The sequence below is a fragment of the Apteryx mantelli genome, chromosome 3 (genome assembly GCF_036417845.1).
Source record: "Apteryx mantelli isolate bAptMan1 chromosome 3, bAptMan1.hap1, whole genome shotgun sequence".
NCBI lineage: Eukaryota > Metazoa > Chordata > Aves > Apterygiformes > Apterygidae > Apteryx > Apteryx mantelli.
Window position 1 is genome coordinate 100,995,137 of NC_089980.1, and position 15,849 is coordinate 101,010,985.

At 42.2% G+C, this 15,849-nt stretch overlaps 1 protein-coding gene and 1 long non-coding RNA gene across 4 annotated transcripts; one reads left to right on the forward strand and one right to left on the reverse strand.

The window, feature by feature from the left end:
- Positions 1-257: 257 nt before the first annotated feature.
- TPBG (trophoblast glycoprotein) lies at positions 258-4,136 on the reverse strand. Its single transcript, XM_013948772.2, has one exon. It carries the CDS (start codon positions 4,134-4,136, stop codon positions 2,886-2,888), a length of 1,251 nt encoding a protein of 416 aa, XP_013804226.2. The 3' UTR covers positions 258-2,885.
- A 505-nt stretch (positions 4,137-4,641) lies between these two features.
- Positions 4,642-12,158, forward strand: LOC106489750 (uncharacterized). 3 transcript variants are annotated; one of them, XR_001293458.2, is made up of 6 exons: positions 4,642-4,842; positions 5,486-5,665; positions 6,427-6,489; positions 7,408-7,528; positions 8,060-8,143; positions 8,420-12,158. It is a non-coding gene; the product is annotated as an uncharacterized lncRNA (long non-coding RNA). The 3 variants fall into 3 exon arrangements; XR_001293459.2 differs by having other exon boundaries at positions 5,486-5,534; XR_001293460.2 differs by lacking the exon at positions 6,427-6,489.
- Positions 12,159-15,849: the final 3,691 nt, after the last annotated feature.

Below are 15,849 nucleotides of genomic sequence, written 5' to 3' on the forward strand. Positions count from 1 at the left end.
ACTTTTTAAATGTCTTCTGTGTATCACTGTAACTATTTCATAGTAGGAAAGGAAGACAAATTCCAAGCATTGTTTATAGAAGGGGATTTAAGATCAAATGCATTGTACAAAACACCAAAGCATTCATTGTTGGTCAAACACTGTAGGTGAACATTACCTAACACAATACTGACACATGCTAATTGTCACACCCTAATAAATACACATGTAAGCAAATGGCAAAAATTATTTTAAAGTAGCAGTCACCAGGTCTCTAATAAAATTCTATTACAATGACTTTTATTATACAAAAAAAAGATAATCTTTAGAATAATGGGTGTAGTACAACAGTTACACTTGCTCACTATACAAATACTAATTTACTGAGTGCATTGGTGATAGACCATGATTAATGTTGTTGCCTGTCCTTACACAGTTCTGTAAATGATGTCCGTTGCATAATACATTATGGATAATAGGTCCCACTGTATTTACTTAAAAGTATCTATTAACACAAATCAATTGTCCAAAAAATGGCTTAGCTTGTACATATTTTACATACTGTATTACGGAAGCATCTTTAACAAGGATGAGGCTCTACTTTTCTTGGCACTGTATAAATAAATGTGAGTTGGTAATTCTACAAAATGACTGGTACATCACAGCACACTATATAGCTACTGCAAATTTTATCTTGGTACAGAAACTATTTTATGTATACTAAATATGAACAGTTTGCATAGTTGCTCATTAATAGTTATTCATACTGGAGCTTATACTATTCTTAAAATATGTGCAGCTAACATTCAGGCCAACGATTTGTTTTCTCAAGAATCCACAAACTTAAATTCATATGCTGTTGTCTGGATATTGCTCATACATTTAAATTACAGCAGGAGAAATAAGCTATCACTTAGCTTACATTAATTGTAAAATATACTGATTTATCAAAATATTGATTGCACTTTTTTAAACTTTTAAGAGTGGATTTACAAAAATACATTAAAAATAAGCACTGCTATGAAATAAAGCCAATTTAAAGCAATAGAAAACTAGTCTGAACCAACATGTGCTGCTTGTTTTGACAATGTCTGAAGTCATAAGCAGAGAAAAATGCATTTGAATAATCTTGATGCCCAAATTAATAATAATTTAAATTATTTATTCTGGTACTTAAATGACTATTTTAAACTTATGAGCTCTTACCAAAGGAATATACCTATGAGAAAACTGTCACTCTTAGAAGTGAAGGGAATTAGCTGATAGTTCAAGAAATTATAAAGTGCTTAAGAGCTTCAGGTAACAGTGCTCACAGAGAGAGCACCACTGATAAACTAATACAGTAAATACAGAAGTGTAATATAAATTGGTATGTATTTTTTCTTCAAGAATCTGTAAATACATTAGAGAAAAATGCATTAATTATTGGTGGCTGTTGGAAGGTCCTCACTAACCTTTCAATATGTCATCAGAATTACATACTAAATGATGCACCTTTGAAGTTTTTCTTTACATGCTTCATACACTTAAACAAAAAGGCATTCTCAAACAAGTAGTAAGCATGAGTGCATATATAACACTTAAACAGACTTGCCAGTAGTTTTAAGATAAATGCAAGATTACATCATTACTCAATGTACATTACTACAGAATGGCACAAGCACTGAGAGCTTTATATGAAACAGTAAGTACTTAATTTAATAAGCCAAATTCTGTATCCCTTTACAAGTCTGAAGCTCTCTGACTACAGGACTGAGCTGCATTTAATTTAATTCAAGCTCTGAAAGTATGTATTTTATAATAAATAATTCTATTTAAATACAATTTTCTATATTACGAACTCAACAATTAAATTTGAATTTTTAAAAGTTTGGTAGAGGAGACTAGTAAATTCAATTAGTTTGTAATTTTTTCAATAAAGTTGACCAGCATTTCTCTTGAAGTTTTGAGATAGCCGACGGGGGGAGTTGTGCTAAGTGAAACTATTCTCATTGCTGATTAATGTAATTCTTACAGTGTATTTCACAAAACTGATAAACATTCATGTCTCTAAGCTATACACTTGTGTAATTTTTTTAAGTTCAAATTACTACTGTAGGGCTATTACTTAAAGACTGTAGAGCTATTCACTTCAGATGTCCATACATATTTCATTAAGCAGCAAATTTCAATACAACAGTTCTTATAAGACTGTTTATTGAACAGTTCAAACTGAGTTTAGATACTATTTAAAAAAATTCTCTTTTCACGTAAACCGCAATCAAAAATAACTTTACAAAACAATAAGAGACTTACTGAGATTGTAAGTTTCCTAACATGTAAAACTATAACATATTTGTGCATGCTATTGTATTTCCTTCTAACAGAGAAGTTGCTTAGTTTGTTTTTTGTTTTTTTTTTTAATCTGAAGGCAGTCTATGAAATAGAATCGTTGTCTTTGCAGTTAGGATATACGAGACCAAAACTGGTACTGATGAACGTAATGTTTTTTCCCAAAAAAGTTGAGGCAGCTTTTGTTGAATGATATCTGTATCGGTATGTCTTTATAAACTCTGGTGGCTTTAGAGCAGCAGAGAGAGAGAGAGAGAGAATCCTTTTATCTTTTGAGACTTTGAAAACTTTTCCAACAAGCACTGGCAGCAAGTTCCAATGAAAAAAGGTAAGGAGGAGGAGGAGAAGTAGCAGCTTATTTCTTATATAGAGCCCACACCACGCGCAACAGCTCAGTGTCTCAGCGTCTGTAAAAGAAAACAGTATGAACTTCACATCACATGGAGGCATACTCCCCTTGTGTTGCAAACACATCTGTGATTGCTCTGGGGAGAGGGAGGCAAGCATGAGGGTAAAGCTTAAGTCTACTTTTCATGCATAGCTGTTGTGCATCGCCCTGCTTCCACGGCGTTTTGTCAGACATCTGAATTGGAGCTGAGGTTTGTTAGCCTGGGGTCTGCGTTGATCTCGTACCTGTAGTGGTATCCCTCCATGTGATCCCTGCACGCATCTCTGATGTTGTGCATCCACTTTTTGATTCCTTTTCGGTTCAAATACAAAACCAGGAGAAAAATGGCCCCGATGAGAGCCAAGACTATCCCTAAGAAGACGTACGAAGTCTGTAGCTGGGCGGGCAGGTCTACGGGCACGGAGCAGTTCAGGTCCGAACTGTTGATCTTCAGCAAGGCTTTGCCCAGCATCTTCTCAGGGTAGGAGCACTTCAGGGCTTCCTTGCCCTCCACCTGGTTGCTCTCCTTGAGCCAGTTCACCAAGTCCTCGATGGCGCAGTCGCAGACCCAGGCGTTGCGGCCAAGGCCGATCCTCCGGAGGGCGGGCAGGCTGCGGAACTGGGCCAGGGTGCCATTTCTCAGGACGCTGAGCGAGTTGTCGCTGAGGTCGAGGCTCTGCAGGTGGCCCAGGCCCCGGAAGGACACGTTTCGCAGGCCCACCAGGGAGTTGTTGCTGAGGTCCAGGTGCCGCAGGCCGGGCAGGGCGGTGAAGGTGCCGGCGGGCAGCAGCAGCAGCGCATTGTCGGCCAGCTCCAGGCGGCTCAGGTTGCGCAGGGCCCCGGCCTGGAGCAGCGCGGCGAGGCCGAGGAAGGCGCCGTGGTTGCGCAGGGCGCCGCGCAGCACCAGCTCCTCCAGCGCGCTGCCGGCCTCGCCGAAGGCCCGCGGGCTGAGGGACGCCAGCGGGTTGCCGCTGAGGTCCAGCTGCCGGAGGCCCGGCAGGGCGGCGAGGGCGCCGGCCTCCACCGCCAGCAGGTGGTTGCCGCTGAGGTTGAGGGCGCGGAGCTCGGCGAGGCGCGGCGCGGCCAGGGCGCCGGCCCGCAGCCGGCCCAGGCGGGTGCCGGTGATGGAGAGGCGGCGCACGTAGGGCGGCAGGTCGGGCGGCACCTCCGTCAGGTTCCCGCCCGCGCACTTCACCGCCTTGGCCGTCTCGGAGCACTCGCACGCGGCCGGGCAGCGGCCGGGCGGCTGCGCCGAGCCGCAGCCCAGCAGGACGTGCAGCAGCAGCCCCAGGCACAGCGCCCCGCGGGGCCGCTCCGCAGGGGCGCCCGCGCCGCCGCCCCGCGCCGCCGCCCCGCGCCGCGCCGCGCTCCGCTCCCCGCCGCGGCGGGGGGGCGGCGGGCGGGCGGCCCGCGGCGGCACTTGCCCCTCCCGCCGCATGCGGCTCTCGGCGCGGCGGGCCGGGGCGGGGGCGCCCGCACCTCGCGGCCCCTCTCCGGGGCGACCGCTTCCTCCGGGGCTCGCCGCGGCGGGACCTGCGACGGGGGAGGAAAGGGAGAGAGGGCAGCAGGGGGCGGCGCCGGACCGCAGCGAGCGAGCGAGCGAGCGAGCTCGAGCTCCTGCCCCTGCCCGGCGCCCGCGCAGCTCCGCGCGCCCTGCACAGAGCCGAGGGGAGGCAAGGAGCCGCCCCGGGTGCGTGCCGGTGCCGGTGCCGCCGCCGCCCCGCCCGCCCTTACCTCCCGCCGCGGCTCCCGCTCCGCGCCCGGCGCAAACTACGCCGCGGAGCCCGAGCGAGCCGCGAGTGACTCCCGCCGCCACCCACCCCGCGCCGCGCCTGGCCCTGCCCCGCCGCCGCCGGGAGCCAACGGCCGCCCGCCGGGGGAGGGGCGGCCCAGCCCCGGCCCGCCCCGCCGTGGGGCGGAGCCCCCCGCGGTCCTGTCGGCGAGGGGCCGCCGGGGCCAGGTGGGATGGGGCGGCCATTTCGGGGCGACCTGGCGGCGGCGGTTCCCTCCCGCTGCCCCTGTCCGGGGGCGAGCAGGGCCGGGCGGGGACCCCTGCGCCGTCGTTCGGGCTGAACAGCAACAACAAAAAACAGACGGATCTTACCCAAATGAAGTGGCGCCCTCCGCTCCAGCCGGATTTCCAGGTGAGAGGACAGGCAGCGCTGTCCGGAGGAGCCGGTTCGTGGGGGGTGGAAAAACGACCACCAAACCGAACGAGCTCCGAAGCTGAACCGAGAAATTGCTAGGGTCTTTAGCGGACCTGTGATAAAAACCCAGAGCAGCAGATTGACAGCTCAACCCTGAGAGGCAGACTTACTTCATCAGGGAGAGCCGAAATATCTGTCTGTATGCAAAATATTTACTAGCTGCTGTTGCTGTGCCTGTGCCAGAATCACTGGGGCATGGCTGAAAAGCTCGGGGGTACACATGCTGCTTTGCAGAGTAATTTGCTTTGGTTACTTCTGGGAGGGGAAATCTGTGGAAGTGCCGAAAGGAGGAGCTGTCTTATCAGCCGTACTGGGCCCCTGGGAACTTTGAAGTGATCATGATCGTTAAATAACACCTAATCAACCCAGACCAGTACCTTCAAATAAGCACTTTTTCCGCAACGTGAATCTGAGCACTGGTCACTTTGGATTAGTGACTCCTTTGGGCTTTCCTTACCCTTCTCATGACTGCTTAAAAAAAAAATCATGAAATTCCACAGTTACCTTCTTTCTGCTTTCCTGATCAACTAGATTTCTTAGGTGGGCTCTTCATCTTTCTTCTGTTTTTGTCTCATTTCAGACTTCCCCAAATACACAGAAATTCTGTGTGTGGACCTTAATGCTTTAAGGTTTGTATGCTTTGTTTCTTTGGTAAAGTCAGCAGAAGTCCTGCAGGCATCCAGAGCTCTGGGGAGAATTGGCTGATGAATCCGGTATGGAGTCTTGAGAAAATGGGTCCCAGAATCTGGGGAACCAACAGGTAAAACCTCAGATCTGCAGCATTGCCCTTGCCTGTCCTGACAGTGCCATTACATACGGTGTGGAGCACCAATAAGCTGGAGTCAGGGTGGCAGGCATAGGCTGCCTAGTGGATAGCCCAGGATGCTGTTTATGTGAAGGTTGTAGAGAAAATGAAATATGGAATGGCAGAAGTAATAGTGATGCAAATGAAGTCTTGGAATCACAAAGTTTTTCAGAAGTTTGGGAAGTTACTGCCTTGATGCTGAGTTACAAGAACAGTGACACTCCATGTTAGGAGTTTTTGGATTCGTTAAGGCATATACGAGTTCCAGATCCAAATGACTCTGCTATTAAATACAGACTAGCACAATGGTTAGGTAAGTAGATAGGTAAAGGCAGCCTGCATTATGTAAGGGAAGTCATGTTTTCCTGATCTATTAGAATTCTTTGAAAAAGTTAAAGGAAAAATAAAGTTGGTCTACTAGACAACAGTCTAGAGATTCAGTCACCAGTAAGAATTTCTGAAGAGAGATCACCTTTTTAAAGTAGGTAACTGAAAAAATTAAGAAAAAATCTGAGGTAAATCATAGGAAAGAATACTTAGTGAGTATGTACGTAATTGTATTTTGATAAAATGTTTAGACACAATGTCAATTTTAATGGAATAATAGAATTAAGAGCAATTGCACTGATATACTCGTCCGTGTGGACCCAAATGGTCTTACTGGCTCTTGACATTCCATGATTGTCTAATGCATCTGTGCCTCTTGCCTTATACAGATGGTGAGATCTTTGGGCAGGGAACATCTCTTTGTGCTGCATTTGTGAAGTGCTCCATGACAGGTGCTTATGTGTGCTTCAGCATAACAAATACTTTCCCATTAGGCAGTACTAAATAGCACCTGCTTAGACCACTTATGCTTGCAAGAAGAAAAGCACTTGGTAATCTGCTCTGTTCTCTTCCTGTTTAAATAAAACAGGTTTTCAGTGATGGGTACCCCAAAAAGGAAACAGTACTTTCTGGTGAACACAGAGTGGATTTCCTGGAAGTGTTTGTAATCTGTACTTGGAAAAAGAAGTCTGGTTTTGGCTATTATAATTGATTAGTTTGTGAATTTGCATTGCACGGTCCATAAAATCTCATCTCATAGTTTTTGCATCAGCCCCAAACTTTTGACCGAGTTAAAATATAATATTTAGAAAGACACGATCTTGGCTGAAGGGTTCAAACTGGAGGAGGATTTGCCTTAAGGGGATTGTTCCAGTGGCTGATACTCTTATATGTTGACTGAGAAAGGGGGTGTGAGGTAATGCTTTGATGTCTCAAAGGAACCTACCACTCCATTCTGCAGCCCCAGGTTATGGCTGGATGACATGCTGGTCATCTGAAATTCTGAAAGGAACTTCTGACCTTCTTTCTCCAGAAGATGAAAGCTTGCTTATGTGACAGTGATGGGAATTGGTTGCTTTTGAAAACAGGTAGTTCTGTATTTCAGCTCTCCAAAGGTAAACATAGGATACCTACTTAAAGGAATACAGAGAATCACAGGGAGAACCTTTTATAACTGTACTTAGCATTTGACATTTTTGAAGTTACTACACCCCTTTTAGGCTCTCACCTTAGCAAGGAATAAAATGGCATTTATAGATGCTCATGTTACTCCATTGTCTTTAGGAAAGCCTGGCAGATTTTTTTAGACACTGAAATTTAAGTCAGTTAAACTTAATAGAGATGAAACTCATCCTGTATAATCTTCACAGAATCCCTTGGCCAGTTGCTAGATGGTGCTGGATGCTTTTTATGAGATTCTGGGTGGCCTGACTCCTGCTGATGGCTAAGGAGTTTGAAGAGCTTGGACAAGGACTCCATGTGATAACTAAAGTAATCTTTTTTTTTTTAAAAAAACTGATGGGGAAATTTGTATCTTCTCTGAAATGTTTGTCAGTTGTCTCAATATTGCCTGATGGTACTCAGCGCTTCATAAGAAGCAGCCTACCCCTTAAAAAGGTATTTATGATGTGCTAAAGAATATACACCAAGTGAGCAATAGCACAGAGACCAGAATTCTCCTTTACCAAAAATATGTTCCCACAAAAATGGGAGTACAAGCTGCAAGTTCCATCTGCTCCCTTGCGTGGAGTGATCCTGTGGGCCCGCAGGACGACACCTTCTGTTTCAGTTGGAATTTGGCTCCGTTTGAAGAAACATCATCAGCATTCGTAGAGCTGTGCAAGAAAGTACATAAGCAACCAACTGCTACCCTGAGCTATTATGTGAACATTCCATTCAGTATTCACATGCTCACACACATAAACATTTATGTTTCTTTTTTCTTTTTTTTAGGTGCACTTAAATTTATCTGATAGTTATTGATTTTTAAATAAATTCAAATCTTTTTTTTTTGACTTGCAGCACTTCATTCCCGATATAACAACAGCCTGCCCAAATGATCTGCTGACCTGTTCTGGATTTCATTGTCTATATGATAAATGCAGGGTAAGTCCTGCAATTGATCTAGGCACCCATGGGGAAATCATATAGCCATTAATCACTATGCGGGATAAGACCATGTTTGCATTTTATTATATGCTTTCCATTTTTATGCTGAAATATCAAAAATCAGTCTAATTCAAAGAATGTCAACTTTATCAATGTAGATTAAACTTTCCTGGTACTAACAGATCTTAACTAAAAGTAACTCATTCTGTCTTAAAAACAATTTATCTGTAATAATGTGCTAATATGAATTTTGGGGACTCCTGCATGTCTTAGGTGGAGATTGAAGGGACGATAGGAGGCAACGTGTCCCCACCTGAAGCAACGTGGACAATAAGTAAAACTGTAAAGATAGACTCTACTTGTTCACCTGCTCTGTTTCCAAACAGTCCACCTCTACATTTGTTATGAGCTTATTATTAAAATCTGTTACTCCAATGAGAAGAAAATTATGGTGACCTCCAGTCAGTGAAGCTGGCTAGCAGAGCTGGGGTCAAGTATATACTAGGAAAAAAGACTTGGTAAGAGAACTTGCTATATTCCAGATGCTGCCAATGTGTGTGCGTTCCTCTATCCAGTGTAATCCAGCTCTACATGTTCTGACAAGCAGATGATCTACAACAGGAGCCAAGTTGAATAACCACTTATAAGTTCATCGGAATGTAACTGAGAATTTAACATGCTTAAATAGGTCAAACTAAATTTTCAACCCTGCTTTATTCTTTCCTTGCTCAGAGTACTTTGCATGTCTTTTACCTTCAAGCTACCTTTGATAGATTGCTATATGGATGTAAAATGGTAATTTTTTTCATTATTTTAACTTTAACAATTTAAGATTTCCATGACCTAGACTAAGTTCCACATAAATTCTGCTTAGATAAGAGTAAATCATTACACACCCAGTAAAATTCTTCCTTGTGGAAAATGAGCCTTGTGAGTTTAGTGCTTTTCACTGTCTTCTTACTACTTCTTTTTTCTGTCATTCTAACTGCAGGGCTATTTATGTGAGCAGGCTTCAGCTGACAAGTTTGTATATTGTTCATGTCTGCTTGGGATAACCTTTCAAGGAGCAACAATCTGGAAGTCTGATTGTAACACTGGGGGGAAGTCAGTAGACCAGACTGTCTGTTGAATTAGTGCTCCTCTGTGTCATAATGCCCTGCCTTGCTGCATACATTCACTCTCTGAACTCTGAACTCAAAATCCTATTTCTTGGGCCAACTTGCAACTTTATCTTAGTTATAGTATGTGAGGAAGGCACATGGTTGGATTGAAGTGCCATGTTCCAGCTCATATCAGCTAATGATTTCTTGGGGACTTTCAGAAAGTAGCATAAATTAAGGCAGTCACCTAGCTGCAGTGTGGGGGTAGAAAGGGAAAGCTAAACCAGCCTTCCTTCCTAGCTCTGAAAAACAGAAACACAGATCTGCAAAGAATCTGGGCCAATGTGTTCCTCACACTTCAAGTGATAGTCCCACTCACTCCACACTCCTCAAGCTGTGCTGCTCCAAGGTTTCACAGCCTTTCTGCATGCCAAGGGGGTTTCCCAGTTTGCCCTGCTTCCCCAGCAGGTGAAAATCATTGGCTTCAGAACACAAGGCTTCAGGATCTCTAGATGTAGAGGGCTAGAAGTTGGGAGTATTTCCATGTAAAGTCTCTTTCATGAAAACATGCTCATCTGTTGAAACTAAATTTTTGTAGGGAAGAGCTGATTTTGATGACTTCCCCATTTTGAAAAATGGCATACAAAAGACTGAACAGATTTGAGAACATACGGGGTTTGATTCTCTGCTGTCTTACACACTGTGTAGCTGTTTACATTCTTACAAAGCAGATGTAAAAGACAACCTCTCTGCCTTGTTAGGATTTACTTCCACTTAGTTACAGGTATGACTGCATGCACAAGATTAAAAAGCCTGGTGAATCAGTTCTCTACTCCTTTTCCTATTTGATCATTGACCAATTGTTACCTATTTTCAGCCACTGTGCCACATTTAGTTTTACATGTTCTTCATCTACTGAACTCATCCTCTTTTGCTTTGCCTTCTCAGCCCTCTTCTGCTTTATCTCAAGTCTTTGCATCTTTCTGGGTTACTATATCCCATGTGTTTTGAAAGGAATGTGTATTTAGAAATTGGAAGGGGACAGGAGGAACAAGGAAGGCAGAGTGATTTTGTTCACTGTGTTTTTGTGGGAGCAGGACACACTGATGACAAAGCAAGGAGATGATACTTTCCCTTCTCTTTAGCGGCTGCACCTGAAATACTGCATTTCATTCTGGCATCCTACAATGAGAAATATGACAATAAAGAAAGAAGAAAGAAAGAGAAGAGCAGTAAAAGTGATTAAGAGACCAGATGTACTATTGACTTATGAGGAAAGGCTAAATTAACTTTAAAAAGGTATGGCTTGGCCAAGCAAAGGACTACAGAGAATATCATAGCTGTCTGAAAGCAGACTGTAAGACTGAGTGAAGAGGGGAATTGATTACAGTAATTCAAGGTGTGTAGAGATGGTAAGATAAAATGCATAAAAGAAAAACTCATGCTTGATATAAAAAATAAGCTTGCCTGCACTATAGAACTGCCTCCTTAGTACACTGGGTTATTGGGATTTTACCTTACCTAATTAAAGAACGTGCTTTAGAATTCATAGCAAGTCTCTGTGCTATATTCAGTTGACTAAACTAGTGAAGGTGCAACTCCCTCATACCTATGTTTCTGTCATGTTGGAAAAAAGAGTCTCAAAGACCACAGTGGCAGGTAGGTGTATGTAAATCTGTATGTGTGAAAGGCAAATCTTTGACTTTCCTTGACTGTTTCTTGTGGCCTTGAGAATTGCTTTCCCTTAGTTCATGGTTGCCAACACTTCAGGGGTTTTGTGCAATTTCTCACTATTGCTTCAATTCAAGAATCTTCTTACCCAGGTCTAGCTTTTGTATCCCTCAGAAGATCTCTGTCCTAAGACCATTGTTACAAGTGAGAGATGGAGAAGCAAAAATACTAGGAGTTAATGCAGAAATTGAATGTTTTGAAAGAAATGCATATTTTTCCTTTCTCCTTTGCTGCGATGTTCTGGACAAAATCACAAGGTCCTCAGCAATTACATGTAGAGGAAGAGTCTATTTTGACACTCTAATAAAATTAATATCAGGATCAAAATAACTCAGCTTTCTCCATCCTGCGTTGCATGTTTAAAAAATATGATTGTATTAAAGGTTTAATACAATAATGAAGCATGATGTGTGTTGTCACCAGCTAGCCATTGAGAGTTAATGATACTAGGCTTACTGAATTATTTTAGTATCCTTTATGAGCATTAATGCATTTTACATTATGAATTCTAATTATGAGCTTGATGTCCTAAATTGTTTGAGGTCTGCCTGTTTGGTTTATTATTCCTGAATATAAACTAGAAAAAGCGCCGAAGTCTTGTTACAGAATCAGAGCGAAAGTTCATCTACTACAGCATTCTGTCTCTTATGGTGGCCAACACAGAATACCAAAGAAAGAGTGAGTTCCTTGTGAACATGAACTCCCCAATATTTTTTCCAGCCTCCACTGATTTGTGGCTATGGGACTTCCCAAGCCAGAGCTGGAAAAACCTCAGTACTATGAGCAGAGTTATCTTTCAAGTGAAAAATTTCAGCTTTCCCCATCAAAAGATTCTCCTTTGATGAGATAAGTTTATCTTTTAAGCAGAAATTTCAAAACAAAATTATGCATCCTTAATATTTTGAATGTTAAAATAAATAAACTTAAAAATGTTTCATTTTTCAGTGTCCAACTCTGTAAGATTTCATTTCTTTCACTGGAATGATACTAGGAGTCAAAAAAAAAAAAAAAAGGAAAAGAAAAAGAAAAAGACACTAGACCTAATTAATTGTTCCATTCTTTGGACAAATTGGGGGAGAGAAAAATGGGACAGTGGGGATAATTTTCTAAAATTTGTAAATTTGTAATTTTTGATTACCAAATGTAAAGAAAAATAAAAAAATTGATCTTTTTTGAATGTATTTTTGATCTGTTTTTTTTCCTATAATGTATCTAACAAAAGAAGAGAAAAAGTATTTGAATATTTTTTTGACCAATTGTAGTCATGAAATTCTATGGTCAGCTGAATATATTAATAAATTCAGTTTTTCCTACTCTTAAAATTCAACAGATACCCTAATGCCAAGCACTCTTTAATTATAGTTTTCTGATGTACTTGTGATGAATAATGCATTTCAGTACCATACCGAATGCTTGATGTTGTTGAATAAACTCTTAGGAACACACTTGCACAACATAGATCCTGCAGAGTCCTACAGATCATTGTTGGGTTGTTTCTTAGTTCTGTTAGGGCCTCCTGGTGTCATTCTGACAGTGTTAAGCTGCCCTAAAGAGAGTGAAAAGGGTGGCTTTCTGAGGCTCTTCCCCTCTCTCAGTGCAGATGACCTCCATTGGAAATGGGGTACTGGCATGGAACACATTAAGAGTCATACTAGTTGTAGGGTGAACCAGGTATACCTGCAATTTCTTTCATGGGGATTGAGTAAAGCAAAAAATAACTGAGACTGCTCTGACTCACATTTGGGACAAGGCAGGTCTCTGGATACTCACCGTCTACAGCACAGGTCAAGGCTATATCATTGCCTGTCTCCCTTTTCTGTTCATACCCTGAAGGTAAAAGAAAGGACCAGCTTCCTGCAAGTGGAAGAAAGGTTCCTGGAAACTTGTTACAGGAACAGGTTCCTGTCAATGGAAGAAATTTGAATGTACAAGCTACATACTTTTTTGAAAGACAGAATTAAAATATTGTTGTCATGTGATGCTGAAATAAAAAAGGCACATCACTTAAACACAGCAGACTCTGGAATAGTTGATATAGTAACAACTGCTAGCTTGACTGTGCCTCCAAAGGAGGTGTTGTAGACAGCGTAACAAACAAAGGTGCTCTTTTGGTTAAGGCTTTCCTGCTTGAAGAGTAGCTGGGAATGCAATTTATGACATGAAATTAGATCTAGGGCTGACAAAAGTTATTTCTTTTACACCTAGGTTAAAATATTGTGAACTTCAGCACTCTGGTATCAAGTAAATAAACATGACATTTTAAAATTAATGTGGTGCCATGGAAAATGGCCAGAATGCAGTTGTTAACATGGTTAAATCATCTTTAGGTCATACTAAAAAAAACCACTAAAGCTTTCAGTGCTGGAAATATTATTGCTTCCAATATAAATTCACTGATGATGGTTATTAGCATAACTGGGAACTGATCACGCTGGAGGTCATAGGTTCATTTAAGCTAGGGTCAGAGTGCTTTCTTGAATGGCAAGCAGTTTCAGATTTAATAATAATTTTACTGTGAAAAAGTCAACACAGTCTTTGCAAAGTACAGGGGCACAGCTTGGTACTTTTATATATTCTATTAGGGAGTCCACTATGAATAGGAACTGCATAACACTTCAGCATTTTTGAGGCTATTGGTAAAACTATTATTATACAGTCACAGAAAAGTAGCTTGCTCACTTTTTCGCACCTTCAGTATTTTATTTATTCCTTCCATTCAATATTTCCTTTCCAGCATGCTTAGACAAACTGCAAACCCATATATCTTTAAGCAGCTGCTGCAAGCCAATGAACAGGACCAGATGAGGTCCAAAAGAAAGGCTGGGATGCATTAATTTGTTCTTTAGTGTATTTTCAGCTGAAACTCAAAAAGTATTAAAAAGATAATCATCTATTGCTTCTACATAAGGCAGAGGTACCTTTTATATAACCTATGACAGCTGACTCTCCAGTCAATTGGTATTTTGTCTGGCATCTAATATCAGTATGAAAAATGCCTTCACCTTGCCAATCTCATGTTGCCAAGTCACAGTTCAGAGTTGCAGAAGAACAAAGACAAATTCAATAGCTGGAAAAATAAAAGAGAAAAAAAGACTGGCCTGGGGCAAGATTTCACTTAATGCTGTTAGGAGCCTTAGCGTGGGGGGTAGAACAGTTTCAAAGCCTGTGTTCTTCTACTATTCCTTCAGGATAGTGTTTGCTTATTTGTGTCTAGGTATAAAGAAATACCAGGTTAGTGTACATCAAACCCAGTGGAGCCTCCCAGTGGAAAGCTGAGTATGTAACTCTCACTCCGCCAGAGGCCGAGATCTTTGCAGTTGTGGCTGGCTGCGGATATCTCAGTCAACCTGTTTTGAGCTAATTCAGGTAACTCTATCCTAACTCAGCAGTCTGCAGTAAAGATATAGGCTAGTTCATTTAGGCATCTAAGTTTTGTTTTCAGAAGTGACTGACATGAGGAAGTTTCCCTGTATGAGAGCAGAACTTAAATTTACTTAGGTTTCTAAGTCTTTTCAATGTTTTTGCAAATCATACCCATATTCTAGCAAACCTACCAAAAAGCATGCCTGTTAGTCTGTATCTAATCTGTACAGAGGGTATTAGCACTTAGGACAATAATGCACATATTAACATTAATTGGCATTCTTAGATGCCCTTTTTTCCCCCTCTCACTTTTTGAGAGCAGACATGATTGAATGTTGATGGAGAAAATGTTTTTGGAAAATAAACAAGAAGCTGATCTTTAACTGATCTTTAAGCATGCATACAAGATGTATGCTTTGGAAAATACTTAAGATATAATCACATATTGATATTTCCTGAGCACATCCAGCATTCTCATGGGACATGTCTTCTTTTATCAAAACTCACCTTCATGCATACATCTGTATGATTTTGCATGATTTTAGAATTGTTCAAAAATTCCTTTCTCCTATCTGAAGTTATTAAAGGGCTTCAGAAGCAGAAAGACAATAATCAAATTCAGGTCTTCGAGAATCACTGAAGAACTTTAAGTGTCATTAACATCAATGATGTTAATGACATCATGATACACCGAGCCAAAAATCTTTATTCATTACAGAAAAGAGAGAGAGAAAAAAAAAATCTTGACCATGGGATCATGGGCCTTTCCTGGCAAGTCTTGTCTATCTTAGTGAATTTGTGATAGTGGTCAAATACCTCTTGCAGCACTTGTTGATTGAGGCTTCATAGACTGCCTAAGAAGCACACAGCTCTGTATTCAATTTGAAAACCATAATGGGGCATCTATCACTTGCCTCCCCTGTACTGCCTGTCTTTGGAAGTTGTAGCAGTAGTTGCACTTCACTGCAAGAACCTGCTCCAGGAAAGTAGCAGGTAACTCCGCGACTTCTCCCTTCTCTTCCTCCCCTGCCTGACGTGTGGTTTCACAGGGCTGGCGCTGTTGGCTATCTCTCATCTGGCTGTGTGACTGCTAGTACATTGGAATTGCCCTCTTTGTACTGCTGGTCCTTTAGTTAAAATGTTACCCAGGCTTTGGGACCTTGATGGGTTGTTACTGGTAGGAGTAATTGATGATAAGAGCTTGGTATGCCTTGGGTGCAATCTCTTGTTTCCATTGCAATTTGGCAGTTCTCTTAGAAACTAAAGAGCGCGTGTACATCCAGCCAGGAGATGAATGAAAGCTCTGAGCACCTCACAGCTTCCCGCTGTGATGCTACGCTGTTTCTCCTCACGTTCCTCCACATAGAGAAACGTGCATGGCCACAACTAACCCATCTGCTTGTGTATGTGCCATCTGCCCCAGGAAAACCTCTGAGATCACAGTCTGACTTTGCTTAAGCTCTAGCTTTTGCCCCCACATAGAGGTGCATTTATTTCTTTCTACCTTTT

What these genes read in the sequence shown, in the direction of transcription:
- TPBG (XM_013948772.2), bottom strand. Translation starts at nt 4,136, where the DNA reads ATGCGGCGGGAGGGGCAAGTGCCGCCGCGGGCCGCCCGCCCGCCGCCC.